Source organism: Contarinia nasturtii, unplaced genomic scaffold (genome assembly GCF_009176525.2).
Source record: "Contarinia nasturtii isolate CC-2019 unplaced genomic scaffold, AAFC_CNas_1.1 Cnas_scaffold_285, whole genome shotgun sequence".
Lineage (NCBI taxonomy): Eukaryota > Metazoa > Arthropoda > Insecta > Diptera > Cecidomyiidae > Contarinia > Contarinia nasturtii.
In genome coordinates, this window is record NW_022197640.1 from 1,794,457 (window position 1) to 1,819,485 (window position 25,029).

At 33.8% G+C, this 25,029-nt stretch overlaps 2 protein-coding genes across 3 annotated transcripts; one reads left to right on the forward strand and one right to left on the reverse strand.

Annotated features, from left to right (window-relative positions):
- Positions 1 to 545: 545 nt before the first annotated feature.
- On the reverse strand, positions 546 to 18,109 carry LOC116337796 (transcription factor cwo). Of its 2 annotated transcripts, XM_031762689.1 has the most exons (5): positions 15,768 to 18,109; positions 14,988 to 15,558; positions 2,501 to 2,624; positions 2,077 to 2,398; positions 546 to 1,998 (listed from the first exon to the last, which is right to left on the reverse strand). In XM_031762689.1, the coding sequence occupies exons 2-5, from the start codon at positions 15,041 to 15,043 to the stop codon at positions 1,031 to 1,033; spliced, it is 1,470 nt and encodes a 489-aa protein (XP_031618549.1). In that variant the 5' UTR covers positions 15,044 to 15,558; positions 15,768 to 18,109; the 3' UTR covers positions 546 to 1,030. The 2 variants fall into 2 exon arrangements, with proteins under 2 accessions (XP_031618549.1, XP_031618548.1); XM_031762688.1 differs by lacking the exon at positions 15,768 to 18,109 and having other exon boundaries at positions 14,988 to 15,746.
- A 4,167-nt stretch (positions 18,110 to 22,276) lies between these two features.
- Positions 22,277 to 23,935, forward strand: LOC116337490 (cytochrome c-type heme lyase). The gene is made up of 4 exons (XM_031762096.1): positions 22,277 to 22,402; positions 22,584 to 22,790; positions 22,873 to 23,234; positions 23,313 to 23,935. The coding sequence occupies exons 2-4, from the start codon at positions 22,584 to 22,586 to the stop codon at positions 23,536 to 23,538; spliced, it is 795 nt and encodes a 264-aa protein (XP_031617956.1). The 5' UTR covers positions 22,277 to 22,402; the 3' UTR covers positions 23,539 to 23,935.
- The last annotated feature ends 1,094 nt before the right edge of the window (positions 23,936 to 25,029 follow it).

The window sequence follows — 25,029 nt, forward strand, 5'->3', positions numbered from 1 at the left end:
TTTTTTTTACAATGAAAATCAAAAAATTAGAATTAAATGAAAACATCAGTTCTTATGGCAGCATCAGTCTAAGTATTCATTTCAAATCACTTAATTTATATTGGTACCTTTACAAATATATAAAAAAAATGAAATTGTTATGTAAGACTTGGATGATAATTGGAACGAAAAATTGAAAATTGAAAAATATCTGGTCAATTCAAATGGGCAATGAAACTTTTACACAATAGAAAAGAAAAAAAAAGAAGATTCTGAGGAGTTTTAGTTTAATATTATTTCATTTTTGTTGCCATTCATTATGAAAATATTTTTTTATTGGCCTAATAAACTATTTTTTTCGATATATAATATATATTCCTAAATATGGTTTGTTTTTTTTTTTTCTCATTAAATTTCGTATCAAAAATTATTTTACTTTTCCTATTAATTCGCTCTCTCTTTCTATATCAAATTGATATTATCAATTCCCTTTTCCTCATTTAGATCGTTTATCAGTCGAATTTTGGTTTTTCTATTAAATAATTAATGGTAGAAATGTATCTATCTTTTTTCATAGTTGATGTTTTTTTTTTTTCTTTTTTTTGTGATTTGTGCATCCACTTATTTTGATTGACGTATAATTGGTAGGATTCGGTTTGTTTTTTTGTTTTTCTGTATTTATTGTTCACCCGCTGAATATTGAGAACCTTATAAAATTAATGTGAGTAACATGTATTTTGAGCATCGATTTCATTTTGATTATGAATGAAAGGTGCTTGAAAAATTCACCACACTCTCAAATAAGTGACGATCATGTACAAAACGGAAACATGCATATCAATTAAAATGTGATGGAATTGTGTTCAGCGAGTGTTTATATATGTAAATGTGTCTGTGTCACATAGTTCGAAACCCTGTATACACCTACTTAATTTCTGATTTTTGGATTGTTATAAAATGTTTAGCTGTTTTTCTTTAGTTTTATGTTGTGTGTGTTGGTTTTTTTTTTGTAAATCAATTTTTTGAAATTTTGATTTATTCGTTATTTTTTTTACCAGCCATTACATACCAAACTATCATTCTTGGTACGATTATTATTACATACGACATTTGTCAATTTCGTTCGGTTTGGTGGTGAGAAATTGACTGAAATGGAGACTGAATGGCACGGTGGCATTTGAGTGCAATTTTTTCCAACTAAATCGAAACCATCTAAGTACGGTACAAGTGTATCATAATCAACGGCAAGCGGTACATAGTGCCGACCTTGCGAATGTAATGCAAATATTGGAACTGGATTATGTGGAAAACGGGATGTTGTATTATTGGCGGCATTCGGCTTTGGAAACATTTGATAACCATTTGTAAGCGGTTCCGATTTGAATTCGGTGATACCGTTGGTGGTTGGTTTTGTTTCGTCGCAACTACTGCATTCAGCAAAATCATAAAATTTGGTTCGTTTAGCATGTGGTGTGGCTGTTTCATGTTCCATTGATGAGCCCTTTTCAATGGTTTGCCCATTTTCATGTATCAAATTAATGGCCGTCGTATCATCATTATGATCATCATGATGACTGTTATTGTCCTGTGAAAATCGCTGTTGAATATAATTCTTGAATTTATAGTTGTTATGATGTTCATGATCTGGATGCGATGATTCGGACAATTTGCGTACACGTACCGACTGAATGGTTGTGCCATCGGTTTTCTCATTTGATACTTCTGTATCGGCATGAACCGATGATGCACGTGACGAATCAAAATCATGATTACTTGAATCCAAATGCACAATTGGTGGTGCTGTTGATGTTATAACAGCCGCCTGTTGTGGTTGATTCGAACGAAAACTCAAATCTTTCACATCATTGTGATCGTTGCTGTTGCTGTGCTCCATATCCGTTAAAAGCATATTCCGTAGCTGATTCATTGGTGCTGAATTATGGTATACATTTGTTGGTGGGCTGCCACTCGATGCACTCACTGAATCGGCATTGTTGCTGCGCAATTTGCAAAAGTCGGCTAATGCATATGGAAGAAACAAAGGAAATAAATCAATTTGGTTGTCAATTATTATTACACTGTACAATAAATCATTACCTTTCATAAAATCATTGGAATGCTCTTTCAGATGATCCATTAGTTGAAAGCATATTTCACGATGTGTGTTGTACAAAAAATTGGCCGCTTGCTGTAAACATTCATCGTAACCCATTCGATAGACATTTTCTTTGTGCAAACATTCCTGATTTTGCAATTGTTTCATGTATCTTATTGACATTTCAATGATTTCCGTTTTTTCGATACGACCACGACCTTTGCGTTGGAATTGTGGCGGAATTAAACGTGACAAATCGGCCAAACAAGAGTTCATTCGATCACGTCGACGTTTTTCAATAATGCGATGCGACAATGGATCTTGCTGTAACATTTAAGAACACAACAAATAAATTATTTTAAATTATTGAGACGTTCTATAGTGGGTATATGATAGCCACGGTAATCAAATGTTTATTCAACTTACACGAGACGGTTTATTTCTTCGGCCCGGAGCAAAATCGGCATCATCTTCGCTGTAATTAGCGCTATTCGTGGAAAAATTTAAACCATTGTCTCCACAGTACGAAAATCCAGGCAACGCTGCATCACTGTAACGATAAAGCAAAAACAAGTTTTTTTTCTTTTGTTATTAATCTGATCAGCAACTAATCAAACATTGTTAAATATGATATCTATTTATAATTATCATTGCGATAAACAATATGGAATGTTTTTGATATGGTGTAGATTTCTGGACCCCAACGGGTCCAAATTGATAATGCACTTCAAAAAATTATCGGCAAAAGGTCAAGATTGATGGTTAGAACGGTGACAGCATGTTATTCGAAAACCGTCAAAAACATACGCAGTACAGTATTTAAAAATATTATGAAATACATATAAATGTGAGTAAAAGTACATGTAAATAAAAATGTCGAATCGTTCGCGTAATGTAAAATAAATAAAAATGTTATCAACAAAGCTAATTAACACCAATGAGGGAACTTTTTTCCACTCAAAAGTCTGTACTGGATGCAAATCGGTGCGTGGAAGAAAGAGAGGGGACATGTTGCAACATTTTAGTGCTATCAAATTATGTCACGTAAACTCCAATTTGTCGTCGTCTTTCCATTTTATTAGCAATTGTTTTATTATCCAGCGTGATGTGTGTAAGACCCAAAAAGAGGGTATGGAGCTCTTAATCTTCAGCAAGCCTTAGCTGATTGGGTCTTATACAAAAATTTTTTTTACAAATTTGTTGGCCGTCAATGATGACAACATGACAAATTACATAGAATTGTGAACTGCACGACATTTCGAGTAAATACGCAAAATGAATACGATCAATAGCAATATGACCAAACAACATTTTGACGAATTGAACACAAAGGAGAAAAAGAAGAAGAAGATAATAATAAAATAAAGAAAACCATGAACTCTTTAAGTGGCTATATCCACGTTTCTGTTTACTTATTCAATCGTTCACACTTTGCGATTGTTGTTGCTGCCAATTTATTTTTTAATTTCATTTCGATCCTGCTGTTGCCTGTCTTATCGTCGCCGGGCTGTACCCGCCCAATCAAGAGTGAGAGCAAGCGAGAAAAGAGAATACGAACAAAATAAAATCGCATCGAATTGAATACATTTTTTATGACAGCAAATATTTGGCTGGTTTTGATGGCATCGGCTACAATTACTTTCAGATGACCGATAAATATCGAAAAATTAGCATGTCCTATTCAATTTATAGATCAACTGATTTCATTTATTTGGCTATGGGCACAACATATTTGATGAATTGACAATATAAATGGCATGAAAGAGACGAAAACAATCGGCAACGAAACATGAACATTTCATGAAGGGAAACAAAAATGCGATATTTTTGTTGGTGTTGTTCCGTCATTTCTTCCATTTTCTTTATTTTGATTAAAGTTTCAATTATTCAAATTTGATTAGCATTTAATTATTCGCTCCAAATTTGGTCATACTGATTTAAATGAAGAAAATGATTTCTTGGAAAAAATTGTGTCGAAAAACAGCGAACGTCAAACAACAACAACAATAATAATAAGTGAGAAGAAAAAAAAATTCAATCGAATCGTATAACAATAATTACAATAATGTTTATATAAACATCGATGAAAGAGTGAGAACGAAAATGGCACCTTTGCTGCTATAATGGAAATCGCTTGACACTGGCACCGAGAGATACACGTATTTCGAACGTGATTTATTTGAGGATATTTTTAGAAGTTCGTTTGTGGTCTTTTTCTACGGTTTTTCTCTCTTCGATTTATTTTTAATTCATTTCTCGCAATGAATTAATGTGCACATTTTAACAATATCCCATTGATATGAGCTATGTTAGGCTGCTTTGTTTGGTCTTTTTTTTCTGCAAATGGATCATATTTTTCATATCAATTATAGCCAATAATAATGGACTCTCATGTTGAAAGGTTTGGCTTCTCATTTTTTCAATTCTGAATGCCGTATTGTGACCGTTCTGTTCAAAAGAAAACGAAAGTACTTTCGCTTAATGTTGATTTCCACGAAACTGAGTTGGTCCGAAAATTGAACAAAATCCAAAAAATGTGAAGCATCTTCAAATTGGATACTGAAAAAATGAAATTTATCAAAGCTTATCGGTCATTCCATTCAGTGAATGATTTCATAAGTACGGCACGTGCTAGAATGTTTGAATGAATTGTAAAATGTATTGCGATTATGTTCATTAAGTGGGCTGATTACAAAGAAAAACTTAACAACATTGGGCAATCACATTTTTTCTACACTGAAAACAAAATCGCGTCTAATCTTTTCAACGTAAATTTGAAGATTTTCCGATTCAAATATCATTGAAATGTATCGTTTTATCATATATTTTTTTTTCGTTTCAGGTAAATATGCTGTGGAAAAAAACATGACATTTACGCAAGTGATACAACTTAACGAATATAATAAGCAACAAGTGCTGACAAAATGCCAAAAAATGCGATGGAAGATAAAACAAATACATCGAAAAAATGTTGACGATGAAATGATTCAATAAAGTTTCAAAAAAAAAAAAAAATAATAATAATAACGAGGCCAAAAGCACGGAAAAAGTACAACAACGGCGACGGCAACGACCACGACCACGTCAAACCAACACTGATGAACATTGGAATAATTGCGGTACTAATAGACAATGCATCGATTATCATCGACTTAAACGAGTACAATGATTGAAAATCTTGTTTACGAAGGCTACAATATTTATATATATGTTCGAAAATTCATAAAACTGAATTATCAATTGCGCGCACAAATATATTTAAGTCATTGACGTGGATGTACACCACAATGAAATTGAAAAGAAAAAGAACGAAAAAAAAGCGAAGTCGGAGAAAAAGAGAGAGGGAAAACGATGGCAGAACAGAAGGCACAAGAAAAAAAACTTGATGAGATTTGTCGCATACTATAACTACGCAAGTGGTTTTAACAATTTGCTCGAACATATGCGATGGGACTGTTTATCACCTCGAGCTCGCTCACATTTCAATGTGAGATCTGGTTGTAGTGATTTAACAAGCCAAGTCAACACACGTCATTCATTATCTCTCATTCTCGAATATTTATGGAAAATCAACAATAAAATACTTAATTATAAACATCACGTGTCATTATCATATAGGTTTCAATATGTGCGCTCGTATCATGTTTCTCTGTATCTGTTTCTCTCTCTCTCGCTCTCTCGCTCTCTCCCTCCCAACCCCCCACCACATTCTCTCTATCGCTCAACGAAATGAAATTTATGTGTGCTTCAATCGATGTGTGTTGAAAATGCGCTTGGTAACAAAACAACATTCTGAGTCACAAGCTTTTCGAGTGCTTTTTGATTGTAAACATCTATTTCCAAATAGATTACGATGACCTGAATGCTCCTGTTTCGTTGCATGCTTATTGTTTCTGAAATAAATGAAAGCACCAGTTTGGGTTTTCTGTTGTTGTTTCACTGTTTGTATGCTCTCAATAGAGAATGACATTACAACGACTCATTTTCAGCGATGATCAAATGAAACTTTGGCTCAAGACAGAATGTTTTTTTTTAAATTGTTGTTCAAATTTATTTGTCGTACAACAAAATGTAAAACAAAACATGTTTAATATGATAAGATGTAGTCAAAATATCTACGATTTACTTGTACAAAAAAGAAGCAACAAACGATACAAAATGCACTTCTTTATGTTTCAATTTTGAAATCGCAATATAATGACAGATTATTGCTGTTCGATTACAAACGGGAGACATCCGCTTATCGCATTTCGATTCTGTTTTTTTTTTTTTTTGCTTTTCAAATTCAACATGAACAAGACGACACTTTACATTTACGCGTACTTTGTCATTAAATATACTTCATTTGTGTGAATGCTTTTGATAGTATCTATTCTAATTGAACGAAGAAAAAAAATCATGTGCATGTGATGTCGAATACACACAATATTAAATAACAAACGATGTATTTTGATCATATATCATTCGTCTAATTCCTGCTTTTAATATACACATTCGTACATTATATATTCCCTTTTTTACATGAGTCGGTCGTGTACATTTTTCTTATTCGCGCGTCATCGATTCGCCGCGTTCTAATTTGGTCACGATTTTATGGAATTTCCATGTCATTTTTTTTATTTACCCAAACGAAATGTATAATATTGTATTGAAATTGAAAGGTGCACGGTTTGCAAAAACATCATGAATAAGTGAAAATTAAAGTAAAACTAATTGATTTGGGAATATTAAAATGAATGCAAATGTGCACGCATTACATTTATTTTTTGGTGTCGATTGCATTGTGCGGTCACATAGTTTCAAAGTATTGCAGACCAGGCCGGCAATGCGAACGAAATGAATGAAAGAAAAAACACAAAATTGGCAGGCGATTAGCAAATTTTACGCTTAACAAAAATGAAACGTGACCGACGATGTATGTTTAATGTTTTCATCCAAAATAATATATATTTTTCTTTCAAAGTTGACAACATGATGTTTTCGCTTAAACGACAAAGAAAATTAAACAAAAAAAAACACACACAATTTCTTTCTCTAAATCGAAAGCACATTTTGACATTTATAAAATATTTAGATTGAGTTTAGTGGGTCAGCCGTTTTTATTCGTTATTCGTTTTGTCGTTGGTTGAATGAATTTATAAAAAAAGGAGGCGAGAAAGAGAGAAACAAAGAGGGATAGAGACAGAGAAAAGGAGAAAAAGACAGAGAAAATCACAGAAATTCGAAACCAACCGGCCACTAAAAATAGCTTTTAATCATATGCATATAGTACGAGGGTCACTATTTAAGTTTTTTCAAAAACATATATAAGACAATGGGGTTTCATCGAAAATGGTTTTATTGTTTTTCAAAATATTCGCCATGATGATCAATACACTTTTGCATTCGCTCGAACCATTTGTCATAGCATTCATGCCACTCCGAAAGTGATATCTCCAAAACGTGTGTTTTGAACGCATCAACTGCTTCTTCGGGCGATGAAAATCGTTGACCACGCAGTTTATTCTTCACGCTCGGGAATAAAAAGAAATCGTTGGGTGCCAAATCAGGACTGTACGGCGGATGACCCATTAAATCGATCTTTTGACCGGTCAAATAATCGACTGTTTGATGAGATGTGTGAGAGCTCGCATTATCATGATGAAGAATTATTTTGCGACGGCGGTTGTTTTTTCTTATTTCACCAAACACTTCGGGCAAACAAATGGTGGTGTACCAATCAGAATTGACGGTCTTACGAGCCTCTAGTGGAACTGTTGCCACATGACCACTTATCGCGAAAAAACAGGCGACCATTTGCTTCGCAACACTTCGAGCTCGAACAACTTTTGTTGGGTTATCTTCACTTTGAAAGACCCATACAGTCGACTGCTGTTTAGTTTCGGGCTCATACGCGTAGATCCATGATTCGTCACCAGTGACGATAAAATACACGGATTTTGAAACACCACGATTGAATTTCTTGAGCATTTGTTTACACCAATCGACACGAGCCTTTTTTTGAGCGATTGTCAAATTATGTGGTATCCAACGAGAGCAAATCTTTCTGACAGCTAAATGTTCATGTAAAATCTTAAATACGCTGGTCGCACTAATGCCCAGGGATGCCTCAATCTCGTGATATGTTACATGACGATCTTCCATTATCATATTTCTGACAGCATCGATGTTTTCTGGTACAACAACTGATTTTGGACGACCTTCGCGGAACTCGTCGATGAGCGATAGGCGACCGCGCTTGAATTCGTTGTACCAATTATAAATTGTCCGAAGACTTGGTACTTCATCGCCAAAGGCCAAATGAAGTTGATCAAAACACTGTTGTTGTGATACACCCAATCGAAAGTGGAAAAAAATAATCGCTCGAAAATTTTCACGAGTAAAATTCATTTTTTGGCTGAGACGCAATTTACATGTTACGGTAAACAATACAAATAACGATCGAATGACAAAACGTTCTGAGAACGTTTATGCTACAAAATGTTAAACTTAACGAATATGACAATGGTTTGCATTGGGCAATACTAAAACATACATATTGAAGAAACTTAAATAGTCGCCTACGTAACACGATGGATTCCATTCCAATGAAATAATCGAAATGTCGAACATGTGAAGTTGCCGTGAAGAAATATGAGTATGTGGACAAATGTCGTTTGACGATATACATGTCCACATCAAAATCAATTATTAGTGGACAATGTTTTTTCTTCTTCTTCTCTCAATTCATTTTATGTTGACTGATATATGTGTATATGTCGATGGCTTTGACGTTTGTCGAGCGCCCATTATCGGTTTGTTGTTTTCACAGAATTGAAACGCAATCGCGTCATATCATGTCGATTCTAAAATTTGTTATGGGAGTTGGATTCGTTGAACCGGATATTATAGTGGTCGCTTAGGCAGCGAAATGAAATTAATCCGAATCGTTGAACCTCATTACGATTACAAGAATAAAAAAAAATGAAGTCAAAGCGATCATTTGATGACAATGAAACACGTAGTGGCAAAAAATTATGTTTGTCGTTGTATTTTTTTTCTACTTTACTTTGTTTTGTAGGGTGAGTGTCTTCTTGGTATCCAGCTAGTTTCTTTTTTTTTCTAGAATATGATAGAAACAATTGAATCGCTACTCAGAAAAATGTTGGCAAATACTAATCAATAATGTACATAAGAATATTCGTTAATGAATGATTCACTTGCGACTGTGTCTCTTTTTATTTGCTACTGAATAAACGGCACGTGCACTCTCACATGAAATTCACTCGTTTCGACAAAGCGACGAGAGAATCGAGTCGATTTGTTTGTCGAATAACATTGCCCCGCTCGATCGGCAACACATGCAAATATCTAGTGATTTTCAACCGAGATAAAAATACTCTTTCGCCGCAAAAATTAATTCGCATTTGCACGTTTGCTTTTCACTTGCAACAGTCAAGATAGAGATTATTTATTTGCATAACCAAATGATTCCAAGTCTAGTGCAAAAACATTTAAGCGACACAACAGAAAATTAAAGAAAAATAAAAACAGATTAATCATAATTGAATATGTTTTGATTTTGCTCAGGTTTGTTTTTTCTTCTTCTTCTTCTTTTTCTTTCGACTAATCATCATTTCCAACGAGTGTTTAGGTTGATTGCTTAAAATTATTGCGGCAACAAATGGAGAATAAAAACAGAGAAATTGTTTTCATTCAACTAATCAGGCGTACACTTTGTTTGCTTGTTTGTTTGTTTGTTTGTCGAATAGAATGTGTCAACCAGTGTGCCGACGGAATACACGCAGCCAGTCATTTGCATGAATAGTAAATTAAATATTCGACGACGGAAAACATGCCATTTGAGAATAATTTCGAAAATGCTAATGAAAGCAAAGCTTATTATTTGAATCTATACTGTTCATTTAGTTAATGCTTAAAACATTATGAAAAGTTAAACATTCAGTCAAATAACAATGAATATTGAGTCTCCTTCATTTCATACTTTCCTTTTTACTCTTTCACACATTGTTGCAATACTACATATATTCTTTTTTTTCACCAATTTCTATGTCTGTCGTTCGTTATATGAAGTGCAAAGCAAAGCATAGTGAAATGGAGAAAAAAACCAAATGATAAGGAATGAACGGCGTTTGCGAAAGCATGCATGTGGGTGCATTGAACAAAGTGATTTCATACAATTACATATTTCGTTTTTTTTTTTTTCATATGCAAGCAACAGCACAAGCAATTGGCCTTGGTTTGTCTATTGCGTCACGTTTCTATCACGCGATTCATTCTTGTCATCGTGGTCGATGTTGACATTTGTTGATGTTCAACACTTGTGTTGAATCCATAATTTTTTTTATTTCCTTTAACTGTGTGCTTCGATGTATTTCGGTGGAATTTCTAGTTGTTGCACTTTAGAGCGATGATAATTAAAATTGAAGAGTGAAAAAAAAAAAAAACGGTGGCAAGCGCACCGGTCGTCGCGGAATAATGTGAAGTTGTTTTTTTTTTTGCATGAAATGAACGTGTTTAATTGTCGGTATTGCGCATTCAAATGGAATACAAATCTGATGTATGTTTTTCTGTTTTTCAATGGGCGAGGTGCGATAGCAAAAATAGACGTGACGTGACGTGTTTATTGACACATCGGCTATTTTTATGCTTTGTTCTTCGTCAAACTATTAGCCTGTTCCAGTGAAAAGGAGTTGTGACAAATATGACGCAATTACTTAAACTTCAGGTAGAAAATCGTTTTTGCGATTCGATAAAAAAAACACAACAATAACGACAAACGACACAAAAAAAATGCACACTCATCCAAATCATCGTAAACATTTTAATTGATTGATTGATTTGAATAATAAATCACGAGACGGACTCAAACTTATTTCCATAACCACAAAATGTGCTTACATGAAAACTGACCAATATTATTTCTGTTGTACATTTTTTTCCGATGCTTGTTTTTTTTCCAATAAAATATTCGGGATTTGAGAAAAAATGCCTCATACCTCATTCTATTCTCGTTTCGAGGCAAACAATCCTTTCCTCATCCCCACCCATTCAGATTTGTCATGTGAATGTGTGTTGGCTGAAAATAGTTTTTCGAGAAATGCTGTTTCCGTTGTTTTTTTTTCTCTCGTGTAAACACATTTAAAAGAAGAATCTCGAAAATTCATGCTGGATAGAAATAAATATTAATTCAACAAGCATATAATGAGTAACGTGTTTTGGCGAGAGTGAATTCACGTGGAGTGAAACGTGCAGATTCGCCTTTTCGACAAACACACACACACACACACAAATATATATATAAATATACATTTTTTATTGTTTCATATGCGATGGCACCGATTATAAATAAACGTAAAATTTATTTATTATTTTTTTCTCCATTCTCAGTTGCTTTTACTTTAATCATTTTTTTATCACGTTTTTGCGTTGATAATGAATATTCGTTTATTCATAGATATAAGCAGCCGGAAAAGAATAATTCGGATTTTTTTTTTGACGTTCGTTCGTCTTCAATCGGCATTTTAATTTTTCTGTGTCTGATGCCTACATTTTATTTTTGTTGCCATTCAAATCGCCTTCTATTTGCATATTTCACAAGAATTGTTGATTTTTCCATCGAACGGCTTAGCAGGCGTCATAATCACCATTTTGTGTGTTTGAGGTTTGTTACTTTCGCATTAATTTAATAAAATTTAGAAATAAATAAATAAATAAATATAACTGAAACAAAAATGAGGAATGCTTATGAATTACACATATTACATGCAGGTATAATAGACTGTGTTCGGTGTGTCTTGCTAAAATATGCAAATGTAATATAATAGATATGTCAAATGTGATACAGTACGTGCAAATATGAAAGCGAACGGCAAACAGTAACAAGGCGATGCGACGACGACGGCGACGACGTCGATGAGTTGAGTATATATTATGTGTTGAGAAATGATTGTGCTCGAATTGGTGGCACCAAAAAATCGATTCAAAAATACCTTTAGTGCATTGTATGGCTTGTGTGTGTGGGGGCAATTGACGTAATTTGGCAATACCAAGACAACAGCCCGTCGAAGCAAAGACAGAATGAAAACCACAAAAAAAAAAAATTATCATTTAAATACCGCTTTGTTCATGTGGAGCTTATACAAAGCATCGATTTGATTCGAATCGTGGCGTTACTGTTGTTTCTCATGTTGTTGTTATTTGCCGCAAAACAAAATTCCAACGGAATGAATCGAATTCATTGGTGTTTGATCATCATCATGATTTCAAACACATTTCTTTTAGCTTGTTCTTGTTATTTATCGGTTTCTCCTTGTTGTTGTGTTTTTTTTCTTCATCTCTCTCTCTCTCTCTCTCTCTCTCTCTTTCATCTTTTCAATCTCTTTGGCGTGACGTTTGTTTAGACTTCCATTGACAAACGCACAATTTACACTTCATTTCTGGTCGAATGCGAAAATGGAATCCTGTTTGTAACGAGATAATCACTCTCCAAATTCACGTGATTTAAATTGCCGTTATTGCTATGAATATTTCGAGTTATTATAGTGTGATCTTATGCGATGCATATATCAACAAAAAAAAAAGTCGAATGAAGGAATTCAACATCACCATGGATAACTGTGATAATGTAAAACTATTGTCGAGTGTAGCTGATTGTGTTATCAGGTCTATTGATTACAATCAAAGCAATATGTTAAACAGCTTTTCAAAAAGTGTCATTTGGTAACAAAATGATTTTCAAACTTGCCGCATATTTTTATCTTTTTTTCTTGCTTCTTTATTTTTCTGTCTCTTTCACGCTGCATGCAGAATGTATGCACACATTCTGTGTCTTTGAGTGTGTATGTGTTTCTATTCAAGTCTTTAATTAGATGACTAGATAAAACGAGATTTATCTCACACTTATTGGCGAACATACGCAAATTTCATCAAGACGAGTTCTTGTCACATAACTTGCTTCTCGTTGTTAAAATTCAAATTTATCATTTTTCGAAATCGCTTACATATCTACACACTCACACACGTTTCGAACCGTGAATAAATATTATTAAGGTCTGTCTGAATTGAAGTGTATAAAAATATACACTTTTATACTTAAAGTTTAAATGGAATATTATTTGTATTTCATCGTGGTGAGCTCGGACTTGAAGCGCAACTCTATTTTTAGACACGTATTTGTCGATGAGTTTTATATTTCGTTTCGTTTCGAATGTTCATTATGTTGCAGTTGTTTATATATTTATATACAATATACATAAAGTACATTGATAATTGAATGAAAATTGTTTCAGAAGCCCTGGCGATAATTTGTGGAAATGAACACACACACACACACACACACACACAATAAAGCGCCAAACACAACTGTGAGCCCACAGAAGTTCAAGAATATAATTGAACGAAAAAAAATACTGCAATCAAAATATGCCACAATACGTCAATTGTATTTTAAACTTGTTGATCAAATTTTCACGAATTTAAAGCAACTTTTTAAATCATTTTAATTAAAATTCAAATCATTATATGAACCTTTTGTTTTTTCTCATCTTTATTTGCCAGCGTCACATTTGGTGTGTGTGTATTTTTTTATTAAATTAAGGCGAAAAAAATGTTGATTACGTTTGTAAAAGTATATCGAGCACATAGACTTTGGTTAAATTTATCAAAATAATCGCAAAAAAAAACCACGCAACCAAATTGATTTTTTTCGTTCGTTGTTTTACATTCAACTATGGAAATTGCACTCGCTACATTTCTTATCGCTAAAGTGAACTTCATGCTAATCGATCACGTGATGGCATTTGAATTTATTGAGAAGTGATTACGAAACTGTTGAAATGGCACATCTGAAATAGAAATAATTTTAAGTTGTTCGTGTTTTGATACACATGTTTTTTTTCCGCTTCTTCTATTTTTGTAAGTAAAATAACGATTTCATTATGATGAAGCAATTTTTTCGACCGAAATGAAAATATTTGCTCAGAGTACTGATAAACAGTATTTAAAAAAAATAAAATTGGTTGTTGTTTTAGTATGTAGAAATCTTGAGCCATTTTTGTTACGTTCTATCGAAAATAACTGAAATCGTCAGCGAGCTTTTTGTCGATTCGCCATAAATTCCCCTTTTCATAACTGTGATTAAATAAAAATTCTCCTGGTGTTCGGTAAACCCCACATAAGAGACATAAGAGGAGAGGAAAAAAACGAATCAAGTGGACAACCGTTTCAAACAAACGGAATTATAAGCTGTGTGTCCGTATTTTATGTGTGTGTGTGTGCGCGTTTTTTTTTAATTTCTTGCTATATTTTAATCGAAGTCACGTCCTTAACAGTAAGATCGTACAGCAGTTTTATGACGGCTCATTTGTTTCTTTATTTTTTTCTCTTCGTTATTTGCTGCTCACGTATATACTGCCCGGTTCACAATTCTTCACATGTTTCTATAATAATCATATTTACGTAGAAAAGCAATGAGGAACAACAAGTGAAAATGAAGTAATGATTGTGTGATTGTGTGACGGAAAAACAACTCAAAACTGGTTTCACTCTCGGAATATATTTCGTGCTTTTAACTTTTGTTCGTTTTTTTTTTTTCGTGCATTATATCTGTGCGTATATGTATTTCGAAAAAAATAATAATTTTTTGTGGCTGGCGTTATTTTATTTAGTTATAAACATTGCTGATAATAGAAATTATATGCAAAGGGGGCACTGATTTTTGAATGAATGTGAATAAGTTTCGGTTACCCTGCATTTATTTATATTTTTCGAAGAAATGTTGAAGCATGTCTCAAGAGTGTTCAACATTTTCATTGAGGATATGGGATGGGATGCAAAGCTGTTTTGCGAAAAAAAAACGGTACATAGGTTGCGACGACATGATTTTTGATTGACAAAAATGGAACTAACTCACCTCTCGTACTTGACTTGATGCGCGATATGATTGTTTTGTTCCCACATTGGTTCCATGGCGGTGTCGGTGGCGGTGGCGGCTGCTACTGCTAATGATGCTCTCCAAAGGAACTGAAAATCACTTTCGACGGGACGTCGAACACTTCTCTGCTGTGCTTCTCGCTTCGATATGCGATGAAACGGAATGTTGAATGTTCGTTTAGTTTTTTTTTCTCTCTTCCTTTACACGGCAATGGGGAGCGCACACAAGACGTTTGGAAGCAAATAAAAGAATAGAGCCGTGCTGCTTTCTGCTCGACGATATGTGTATGGGGTGAGCAATTGACGCAAGCTCAACAAGTCGCTGAATGTCTGAAGGTCTCTCTTATAGATAGATATATTGTGATGGCGTAACAGCAAACTAGACACGTTTGAATTCTGGATTTGCTGCTGACTGTTGTTTATGGTATCCTGTTGTGTGTGGTTTTTTTTTCTTCTTCTCTCTTCTCGCACTTGGTTGTTTGGCTGCTTTGTTGCTATCGATTCCGTGCGAGTTCGATAAATAAAATGTTGAACTTTTCGAAATGCGATTGCTGTTGACTCGAATTGAGATAGGTAGGTATATAAATATATACTTGTATAGTCTAATTGAATACACTCGGAGATGGATGTGTGATGTATGTAATTGAACGATACGATGCCGTTTCGAATTATATATATATATATATATAATTTATTTATACACCAAATATTATTTAATATGACCAGCAAATAATCCAGAATAAAAAAAATGAATTCGTACGCAAATGATGTGCAGGTGAAATGTTATAAATCGATTTTATTCTAAACGACTTTCTCGCACGTTCTATCTGACTGTGTGCTAGTTTGCTTTTTAAAATTTTGTTGTTTATTTTATATGCCGTCCTCTTCTCACTCACCCACATGCACAAATTAATTAATATGAACAACAACAATATGAAAATATCTATCATTCGCACCGCAAAAAAATAAACACTTTCCACTCTCCACTTCGTTCGACTATGTCTCTCTTCTTTCTTTTTTTGTTCGGTTTTATTAATTTCTTCTTCTTCTTTTTCTGGTTGTTGTTGTTGTTGTTGTGGTGGTGGTGGTTCGAAAATTTGAATGGAACGAAAATTGAAACAACTGAAACGAAATATATAGATTTTCGTTGCTAAGTGTGAAGCGCACCAAATCGCGAATACTTCAAATTTTGCACGTTTGATAAACTGTACCCAATAAGATATTCCAAACGGAACAATAATGTGTGTAACGAGGTTTTCGATAAAATAACACAACACAATTTTTGTAATAAAACACTTGTGGCTTACACATTAAATTCACTAAAGTTTTCAAGTAAATCAAAAAAATAGAAATACCACTGTTTCACTCGCTGCTACCAATTTCCCAACAAACACACCCAGTTCAATTTGGATCGAACTGTCTAGTAACGAAGTAATTGATAATCGCAATGCAAACTGAATTTCCGGACACACCGTCAAATCGATAAAATTTCTTTCGGAATTGTTATTTTTGCTGCTGTTTTCCCCAAATATTTTTGTTTGTCTTGCTCTTTAATATATCACTTGATCGATCAATTTAAATGTTATTTTATTATGTATTTTGTGGATGAATTCGCAAAAAATTTAAACATTATTTGTCTCTTGAAGTTATCTGATATATACGCACTTTTATTTTGCACTTATTTTTGAATTGTTGAAATCAATTTACACAATGGCCTGATTGAATTGACTATTATTTTTATTTTTAGAAAATGTTCCAGCCTTTTCGATTGAATGACACTGATTTTATTTTATTCAACTGTTTTGACGATGATTTGTTATTATTTTACATGGGATTGTATTTTTGTACATAAGACCGGTAACTTGGATCATCGGCTTATAAACTGTCGCTATTTGATTTGATTTCCTTTGAAATATGAATCTGAATCTTCAAGTTATTTACAAAAATATTAAATCACATTGGTTTTTGTTTTTCGTTTCAAATTGTTTGCTCAATATAGAATTTTATTGCACAGACTTCTGGTTTCGATTCAATAATAGTAATATTTATTCGGTGGATTTAACTTTTTCACTTGATTTTATGGCCAAGCACTTACTGCGACTGTAGACACAAAGAAATTACACTTATCTGAAGTACCACGAATGAAATTGGATTGAATTGTTGTTGATTAAGATCGGCAATTATTGTGTTGTTTCCATTTGCTGGCTAAGTGCAGTTATTTCGGTTCTTTTTGTTGTCTCGATGTTGTTAATGCGATGCAATGCGATTGTAATTTCAAATGTAATGCACACACAAACGTGGAACAATATTCGAGTGACACACACTGAATTAAATGCAAAACGTGTATAAGAGGCAAACAACAAATTAATAACCGAATGTATGAACGGACGAAGCAAACGACGGAATGAATGAAACAAAGTAAGTTCCTGTGTTCGCTTATTTGTATCGCTCAGATCGGGAGAAAGAGAGAGAGAGAGAGTAAAGCAATACTGACTGATAAATAACAGTTATAATCGGAATAGTTACTAAACCATATGCGACTGCCACTAGTAAAACAGCTATCTTGGTCTATGGCAAATCAACACATTGATGTTATGTTGTCTGATGAAATTCAAGCGACTGATGATGACAACAACAATGAATTACAGAAAACGAAACGTCTATATATTGTTAACGGATCGAAAAAAAATGGTTGAGACAGAAAATCAAATCAATTGACTTTTGTGTGACAGTTGAATTTCAAGTATGTGGCTTGATTTTCCGATTGATTTCTTATTCCTTTCCGTCGATGCGATTTTTTTCTTCTTCTTCTTTAGTTTTGTGTGTATATCTCTCTCTTTCTCGCTGCACTGTTCTTAACTCTCGTTGATTCGTTGTGCTGATATTTTGCTCTCGTTCCACTGCTCGCTTCTTATGAATGGATTCGGTAAGAATGAGAAAAAACAACGAAACAGCTGTTTTCGCCGTAAAATTTCAGTTTCAATGACGTATGCGACGAAGACGAACGAATAAACGAACGAAAAAAAAAATATAAAAATTCCACCAAATTGGAATTTTTCAATTGGAACAAATTATCGGTATCAGTATTTCTAATTTGGAACTATTATACCAGTAGAAAATCCGACTCAAATAGCCACAGAGCTCTCGTTTAATAAACGACTATTAACTGTCTTAGACAACGATGTGCGGAGTACTAAATGTGAACGGATATATGAAATAAATGTAAGCGACAATGACGACGACCACGACTGTGATGATATTGAATATATATACACAACAATAAAAATAAATCTGACACATTAAATGAAAATATTTGCCATGTCGTTGTGTGTATATGCTAAAAGCACATTGAAAACACTGTGTGTACCGCTGTTTTTCATTCCTATGTGTATGAATATCGCCCACAGTGTCGGCAAGCACTTGGAGTGCTATGCTGTGTGTACTGTGTATCGACTCGTTTGCTAGCACACAAACACACACGCTCGCTTTTTCTCTTTTCCGCGCTCTCGCTTTTGCTATACATCTATTGCTACATTGGTCTGGTGGTGTATATACATTGCACTGATATGCGATGATACGATGTATCGTTGTACGCACCGTTGTAGTTGTGAATAAATCAGAGCGCCGAACAATCGGCTGATGGGTTAGTTCGACTCATTCGCCGTATGCCGAACTGTATCAATGGCCGAACCGACCGATAAGTCTAAGTATTGCCGACACAATCATGAATGTGTTTGCACATTCAAACAGATAGATAATAACGTCATCGTGCTGCTCAATAAACATGGACACAATCTATTTTTGAAAATAAACACGCACGGCAAAAACAACAGAGCATGAATGAGTGCTATGACATATAGCATTGGGTGTGTTGAAACCAATCGCCGCGGCATACGGACCCATATGGACACGTTTGATAAGGAGCACACCAATTTATTATAAAAATTGTCAAATTCAAGTATGTATGCCATTGGTTCAGCTGAACCAAGAAACAACAGCAATAAAAATCTAAGTACCACCGATATTTCGTCCCTTTCACTCTATATCTTTTTTGCCATTTTCCTTTCGCAGTCGATGACGCTATGCGATTCCTTTGGAAAATTTCAGTGTCTCACCGAAAGCCAACGATGAATTCAGAAAAAAGTGTTTGTTTGACCGAATTATTCAGTTTTTTTTTTCATACCAACTCGACTGTCTGCTGTTGTTGTTACTTATGGTTGACGTAAGTTTATTACGTTAAATGTATGTACAGTTTTGCCGATATCATAAAAAAACGTGCTAATGTTTGAATTTTTGGCGAGATTCCTATCAAATGTACGCTTTCAATTAGTGGAGATCACGAGAGTCTTCATATGTATATTTAAATGGCATGACAAGAAAAAATATTAAGGCAAAACGATATATTTTGATTCTGTTTTATCTTGTTTCGATTTCATTTCGGGTGTAATATGCAAGGCTTTTGCCTTACTGTGTGCCATGACATGATGATTAATATGAACGCATACAATCATAGACTGATTTACATCGTTTGTTTTTTGATTTTATTTGCAGTTATCACACACACCACATATACAAAACCTTCGATAATATTCACATTGAAAGTGGTTACGACTTATAATATAGTAGTATCAACTTTTTGGTTGGCAATATTGTTCCTGTTTTACTTATTTTATTTTTTTCCTCTCTATCTCTCTCTCGCTTCATCTATCATTTTCTTTGTTTCTGTCTCAATTTCTCTGGTTTCGAGAGGGCAAACATTGACAATGTTTCAAACAATGTAAATATAAATGTTCACTTTGAATTTTGATAACTGCAAATAGAGCATTCGAACCGATAATTGACGCTAAATGCGACCAATCAACCGGTTCTTTTCGTTTTATTTATTTCAAACAATCAATAATGTTAAATTTATTTTATACATATTCAATGTAGAGTCAAAAACGAATGAGCGAGAAAGAGAGGAATGCTTGTAATGGAAATGTGGCTCCATTTGGGAGCTATTCGAATATTCATGTATATTGTGAGAGGAACAGATTGTAATCGTGAAATTTGACGTCATGCGTCACGTGATTGGGTTAGCTTGTCTGATTTTCCAGTCACGTGCGCGACTTTCAATAATTCACTTCTTTTTTCTCTCCTAATCTCTCCTTCTCCTTCTGATATTCTGTGTCGCTGTTTCTCTTGCTCATTCGTTAGTTCGTTGGCTAAGACATGTGTGGCTGTACATGTGTTTTTAATGTGCGCATTTACTTTTGTATATCATTAAAATATATTCCTGAAATAAAAATTCCATCGCAATAACATATAATAATTTAAATTGTTCACATATCAAAATTGTGCATTTTCCATTGCTCGCGGCAACTGTACGATATTTTCACAGTCGATTCTGTCAAGCGTCAAAAATAAAAGCGTAAAGCATCGATGAACAATTGTTTTTTTTTTTTCTTAAATTATGCCAGAACCAGAAAGACGTTATAAAAAAATGTTTGAATCCACATATGAATCGTTGCGGCGAAAGATTAGCTCTTATTTTTCTCCAAATAATACTGCAACATGAAATTCTCCAAAAAAATCGCTCTCATTTCAAACTTTTTGCCTCTTTTGATTGTTTGAGTTTCGTTTTCTTTGCAAATTCAAATGCAACAAACAAAATTTAGAACACATAAAAGTCTGCCAACAAATTATGTAAGATTTTTATTTGTAATTAATTTTCAAATTATGTTTATTTATGTTTATGACTATTTGAACGTAATGAACACGTCAACAAACGTTATGTCAACATTCTACAATCTTTGCACAGAGAATTGTCTGTTGACGATTTGAATGGAAGACAAATGATAAAATCATGGTGCATAATATTTTGTTCGTAATTTTGTAAATAGCACTAGATAAAAGCGGTTTATGGGAGGAAAAAAATTTATTGCACTTGAGTTGAATGACGAGAAAAGCAGAGAGGAAGAGATTTAAAAGAAAACATGTTTCAAATATTTTATGAGTGTTCGAAAATTCTAATTGTTTTTTGTATATGGTTTTTATATGGCGCTAAGTGCTAAGACAGCAAGCAAAATGTGAAAATATGACAAAATGTTTTACGCCTCTCTCCATTGAAGTCGAAATTTAATTTTGTCAGTTTGTGTATGCAAATCGATTTTCATTTTTCATGGTTGTCTGCCATGGCAGACAATGAATAACTACTTGTTGAATCAAAACCAGATTAGATATCAAAACAAACGTGTAAAAATCAGTAAAAGTTAATAACTATAATTTTGGATTCAAATGATACAGCGCATATAAAAAAATGGTTCAAACAAGAACGTAAACCGTATAATGTTTTGTAGCCAAATCATTGACTTGTGTTGCTATTTATCGTCTCATTTCAAATTTCATTCTTAGCCAACATAAGCCATCGAATACTTTGCTGTAAGTATGCAAAGCACGGTTACTTGGCGTTGTTAAATGTGCTTAATTGTGCGCTGCCAAAATTGACACGAATTGATTTTCAAGTCGAGAGCACGTTTTTTGCCACACGTTCTCGGACAAAAAGCGAAACATAACGCAAATTTCCGTAGGTGTGCGCGCTTCTCAATGTTTTATGTCAGCTAAGAAGCTTTTCATTGAATAACGAATAGAAAAACAGAAATAATCTTTTCGTTCCTTCCTTAACACATTAATTAACACGTGCTAAATACACGTCGAATAACACGTTATTCAGCGCGATTTTTTTCCGCATGGCCATTCGCCAACTTGATTACAGTCTCTTATAATTTACTCAATCACATTGGATGACGAAACAAGTATGCTCGAAACACTTATTTACTCTCCCAAATTCTCAACACTATTTTTTGTTTACTCTTCAAATTTGTGGGGACCATTTTCATAGATTTTTCTTTGTATTATAGTTTTTCTTTTGTCATTAATTTCTCGATGGAAAATTACAGATTTCACGTCTCGTTGACAAATAATGTGAAAAAAAAAAAATTAAAAACAAAATTTCTAGCTAAATTAAGACGGAAACGATTAAGATAAGGCGGTTTCGTCGGCCAATGAATTTGATAATCCAAATGATTCACAGAATGTGTTTGATTTTTTTCTTGCCTCTCAATACATAGAAAATTGCATGCACTGCTATACATGTTTGAATGTTATTTCTTTTTATGTATAAGGAATCGATAAATTTGAAGAAAAAAAAGGCGAACGACAAATGATGGCGTCTCCACTCCTTGAAATTCATCTGTCAAACAGAAAGTTTCAAAAGCTTTGCAGAGCGCACATAATCATTTGACATTGATGTAATACATGCTGTGCTCTTAACCTCAAAATATTTATTTCACAACATAACTTGGCACCAATAAATCGATATCATTTTGAATAACGCAAAAGACAAAAAGACAAAATGTAATTATTTTTTCGTCGTTATTTTGAATGAGAATTCATTTAAATTCCAATTATTTTATCAAAAATGTGGTTACTTTGTGTGAAAATAATAGAATTTACCGATTTCATTACATAACAAAGAGTATACTTTTTTACTGTGTGATACTAATTGTTGTTCAATGTTATTTCTTTCCTTTTTCAGATGGGAAATACAGTGTCAGCGGCTGAGGCAGTTGCCGCAGGAATTACACATCCAAAAAATAAATCGGTATCACCTGACCATAGTAAATTTGATATGAAATCTGGCACACCACCACCGGAATGTCCAATGCATCAAAAGCCAGCTCAACCATCAGCTAATGAATGCCCAGTAATACATAACAATGACGATATCAATCCATATAACATGGTATGTGATCTTTGGTGTATGTTGTCATTGACTGCATACGAAATTTGTGTCTATATTTTAAATAAATTGATTTGTTTTAAAGATGCCGCCAGCCAATCAAAATCCAGCACCAGATCAACCATTTCCATTGCCAACAGATCGACAAGTATCATCAATACCAAAGGCAACTGAAAATAATACCAAAGAATTTTGGGTGTATCCAAGTCAGCAAATGTTCTGGAATGCAATGTTGCGCAAAGGATGGCAATGGAAAAAAGACGATTTGAAACCAAATGATATGGATAACATCATTAAAATACACAATGCAAACAATGAACAAGCCTGGCAAGAGGTGCTTAAATGGGAGGCATTACATGCCAAAGAGTGTGGCAATCCACGATTGAAGAGTTTCGGTGGCAAAGCCAAAGATTTTAGTCCACGTGCGAAAATCCGTCATTGGATGGGGTATGTCGTATTATTATATCCGAATTTTTTTCTCTCTTGTTTACAATATGTGATTCTTTTTTTTTTTGAAATTGTTAGATATGACTTGCCATTTGATCGTCATGATTGGATTGTTGATCGGTGCGGCAAAGATGTGCGTTACATCATCGATTACTATGACGGTGGTGCCACTGACGAAAATTACAAATTTGCTTTGTTGGATGTTCGACCCGCATTGGATTCGCCCGGAAATATTTACGATCGTGCACGTGTCTGCCTATTCAGATGGAAAGTGGAATTGTTAGAAAAACTAAACATGGAATAGACTATTTTACGAAAGAAAGAACATTTGTAAAATTCAAAATCATAGCGATGTGAGTTTCAACTATGATAACTCATCTAATTTATGCGAAATTTTCGAAAATGATAACAAACAAAAAAAACCATTACTGTCAGCCATAGTAGAAAATCTCATGAAATAATGAAATTCTGATTACGGACTTATAGATGTGAATAGTGATTTTATTTTTTGCGTCCATAAAAAGGCGAACTGAAGCAGATATTTGGACTATATTAACCGATTTACATTTCGACCTCAATGCCGTTTGATTTTCAACATAACTAGCTGTAATAATTAAAAAAAACTAAATTAAAATTACCATTGTATCAACAACTGAATCGATTCGAACGAAAAACTGTATATTCTTGTGAAATGTGTTAAATGGAAGCGTTTTATTCTGTTTATCGATAAAAGAGAGTTTTTTTTTAGAATTAAATATTGCTTAATGTGAAACGTAGTTTTATACATTAAGCTATGGAATAGTAAGATATATATATATATATATGTTTGTTCAGTGATTTTGGAGAAAACCAGAAAAGATAGAGAGTTCGGGTTTTCGGCATTCGATAGGACATGAAAAACCCTCCAGACGTATTTTTTATTTTCCCCATAAGTGCTCCCCATTTAATTTTTTCATTCATGGACCCTCTTTTTTGGATTCCACTTTGAAAAATATTTCGATTCCACTCACCATTTATTGAGTGGATAACGAATGGATTCGGGTGGATTGACGTTTATCCGTAACTTCATTGGTTGGATAAAAAATGGAATAAATGAGTTTTACTTCAGTGTTAATTTGATTACTTTGGATCTAGATGAAACTTGTTGAAAAAAAGTTGGAGACACCCGCGGTACCAAATTGTTTTAGATTCCTTATAAAATTACCTTTCGAATGGTACATAAATTATGGAGTTTCCGGCAGGTTTGATGGCGTTTTACGCTGGCTGTTTGGCCGAAATATGAAAAATTGTGAGAAAAATCGGCTTCCGAATCTTATTGCAAGCAACCTAGTTCTATGATTTTGATGAAACTTTGCCAGATGATAGCTCTTGGAACCCTCTTTCCAACGGTATATAGCTTATTAGCCAATCGAACTTGTGGATGTGTTTCCCAGGTGGCCGTAGAATCTACTAATTTGAAATTAGTGAAAATATTTGCAAAATCAATTTTCAAGGGGAAATTTATTGCGGCATTTTCCTCTGATTACTTTGAATTTTAACATCTGAGTTTTCTGAGAGTAGTTTATGGGGTGTACTGCCTTTTTGAAGCTCAACTCCATAGGTGGCAATATAGCCAAAATGAGAAAAATATAGGTAAATACATTTTCGAGCTTCATTGCAAGCAACCTAGTTCTATGATTTTGATTAAATTTCGCCAGATGATAGCTCCCAAAGTCCTCTTTCTAACGCTATATAGCTTATTAGCCAATCAAACTTGTGAAGAGTTTTGGAATTTCAATTTAATTATGGCATTGAC

Bases quoted from the DNA above. Each gene is read 5' to 3' on its own strand.
- LOC116337796 (XM_031762689.1), bottom strand. From the start codon at position 15,043: ATGGAACCAATGTGGGAACAAAACAATCATATCGCGCATCAAGTCAAG. The intron at 2,625-14,987 runs GTGAGTTAGTTC...TTATCGTTACAG, and splicing joins CATCAAGTCAAGTACGAGAG to TGATGCAGCGTTGCCTGGAT. The intron at 2,399-2,500 runs GTAAGTTGAATA...TAAATGTTACAG, and splicing joins GAAGAAATAAACCGTCTCGT to CAAGATCCATTGTCGCATCG.
- LOC116337490 (XM_031762096.1), top strand. From the start codon at position 22,584: ATGGGAAATACAGTGTCAGCGGCTGAGGCAGTTGCCGCAGGAATTACA. The intron at 22,791-22,872 runs GTATGTGATCTT...TTTGTTTTAAAG, and splicing joins ATATCAATCCATATAACATG to ATGCCGCCAGCCAATCAAAA. The intron at 23,235-23,312 runs GTATGTCGTATT...TGAAATTGTTAG, and splicing joins AAAATCCGTCATTGGATGGG to ATATGACTTGCCATTTGATC.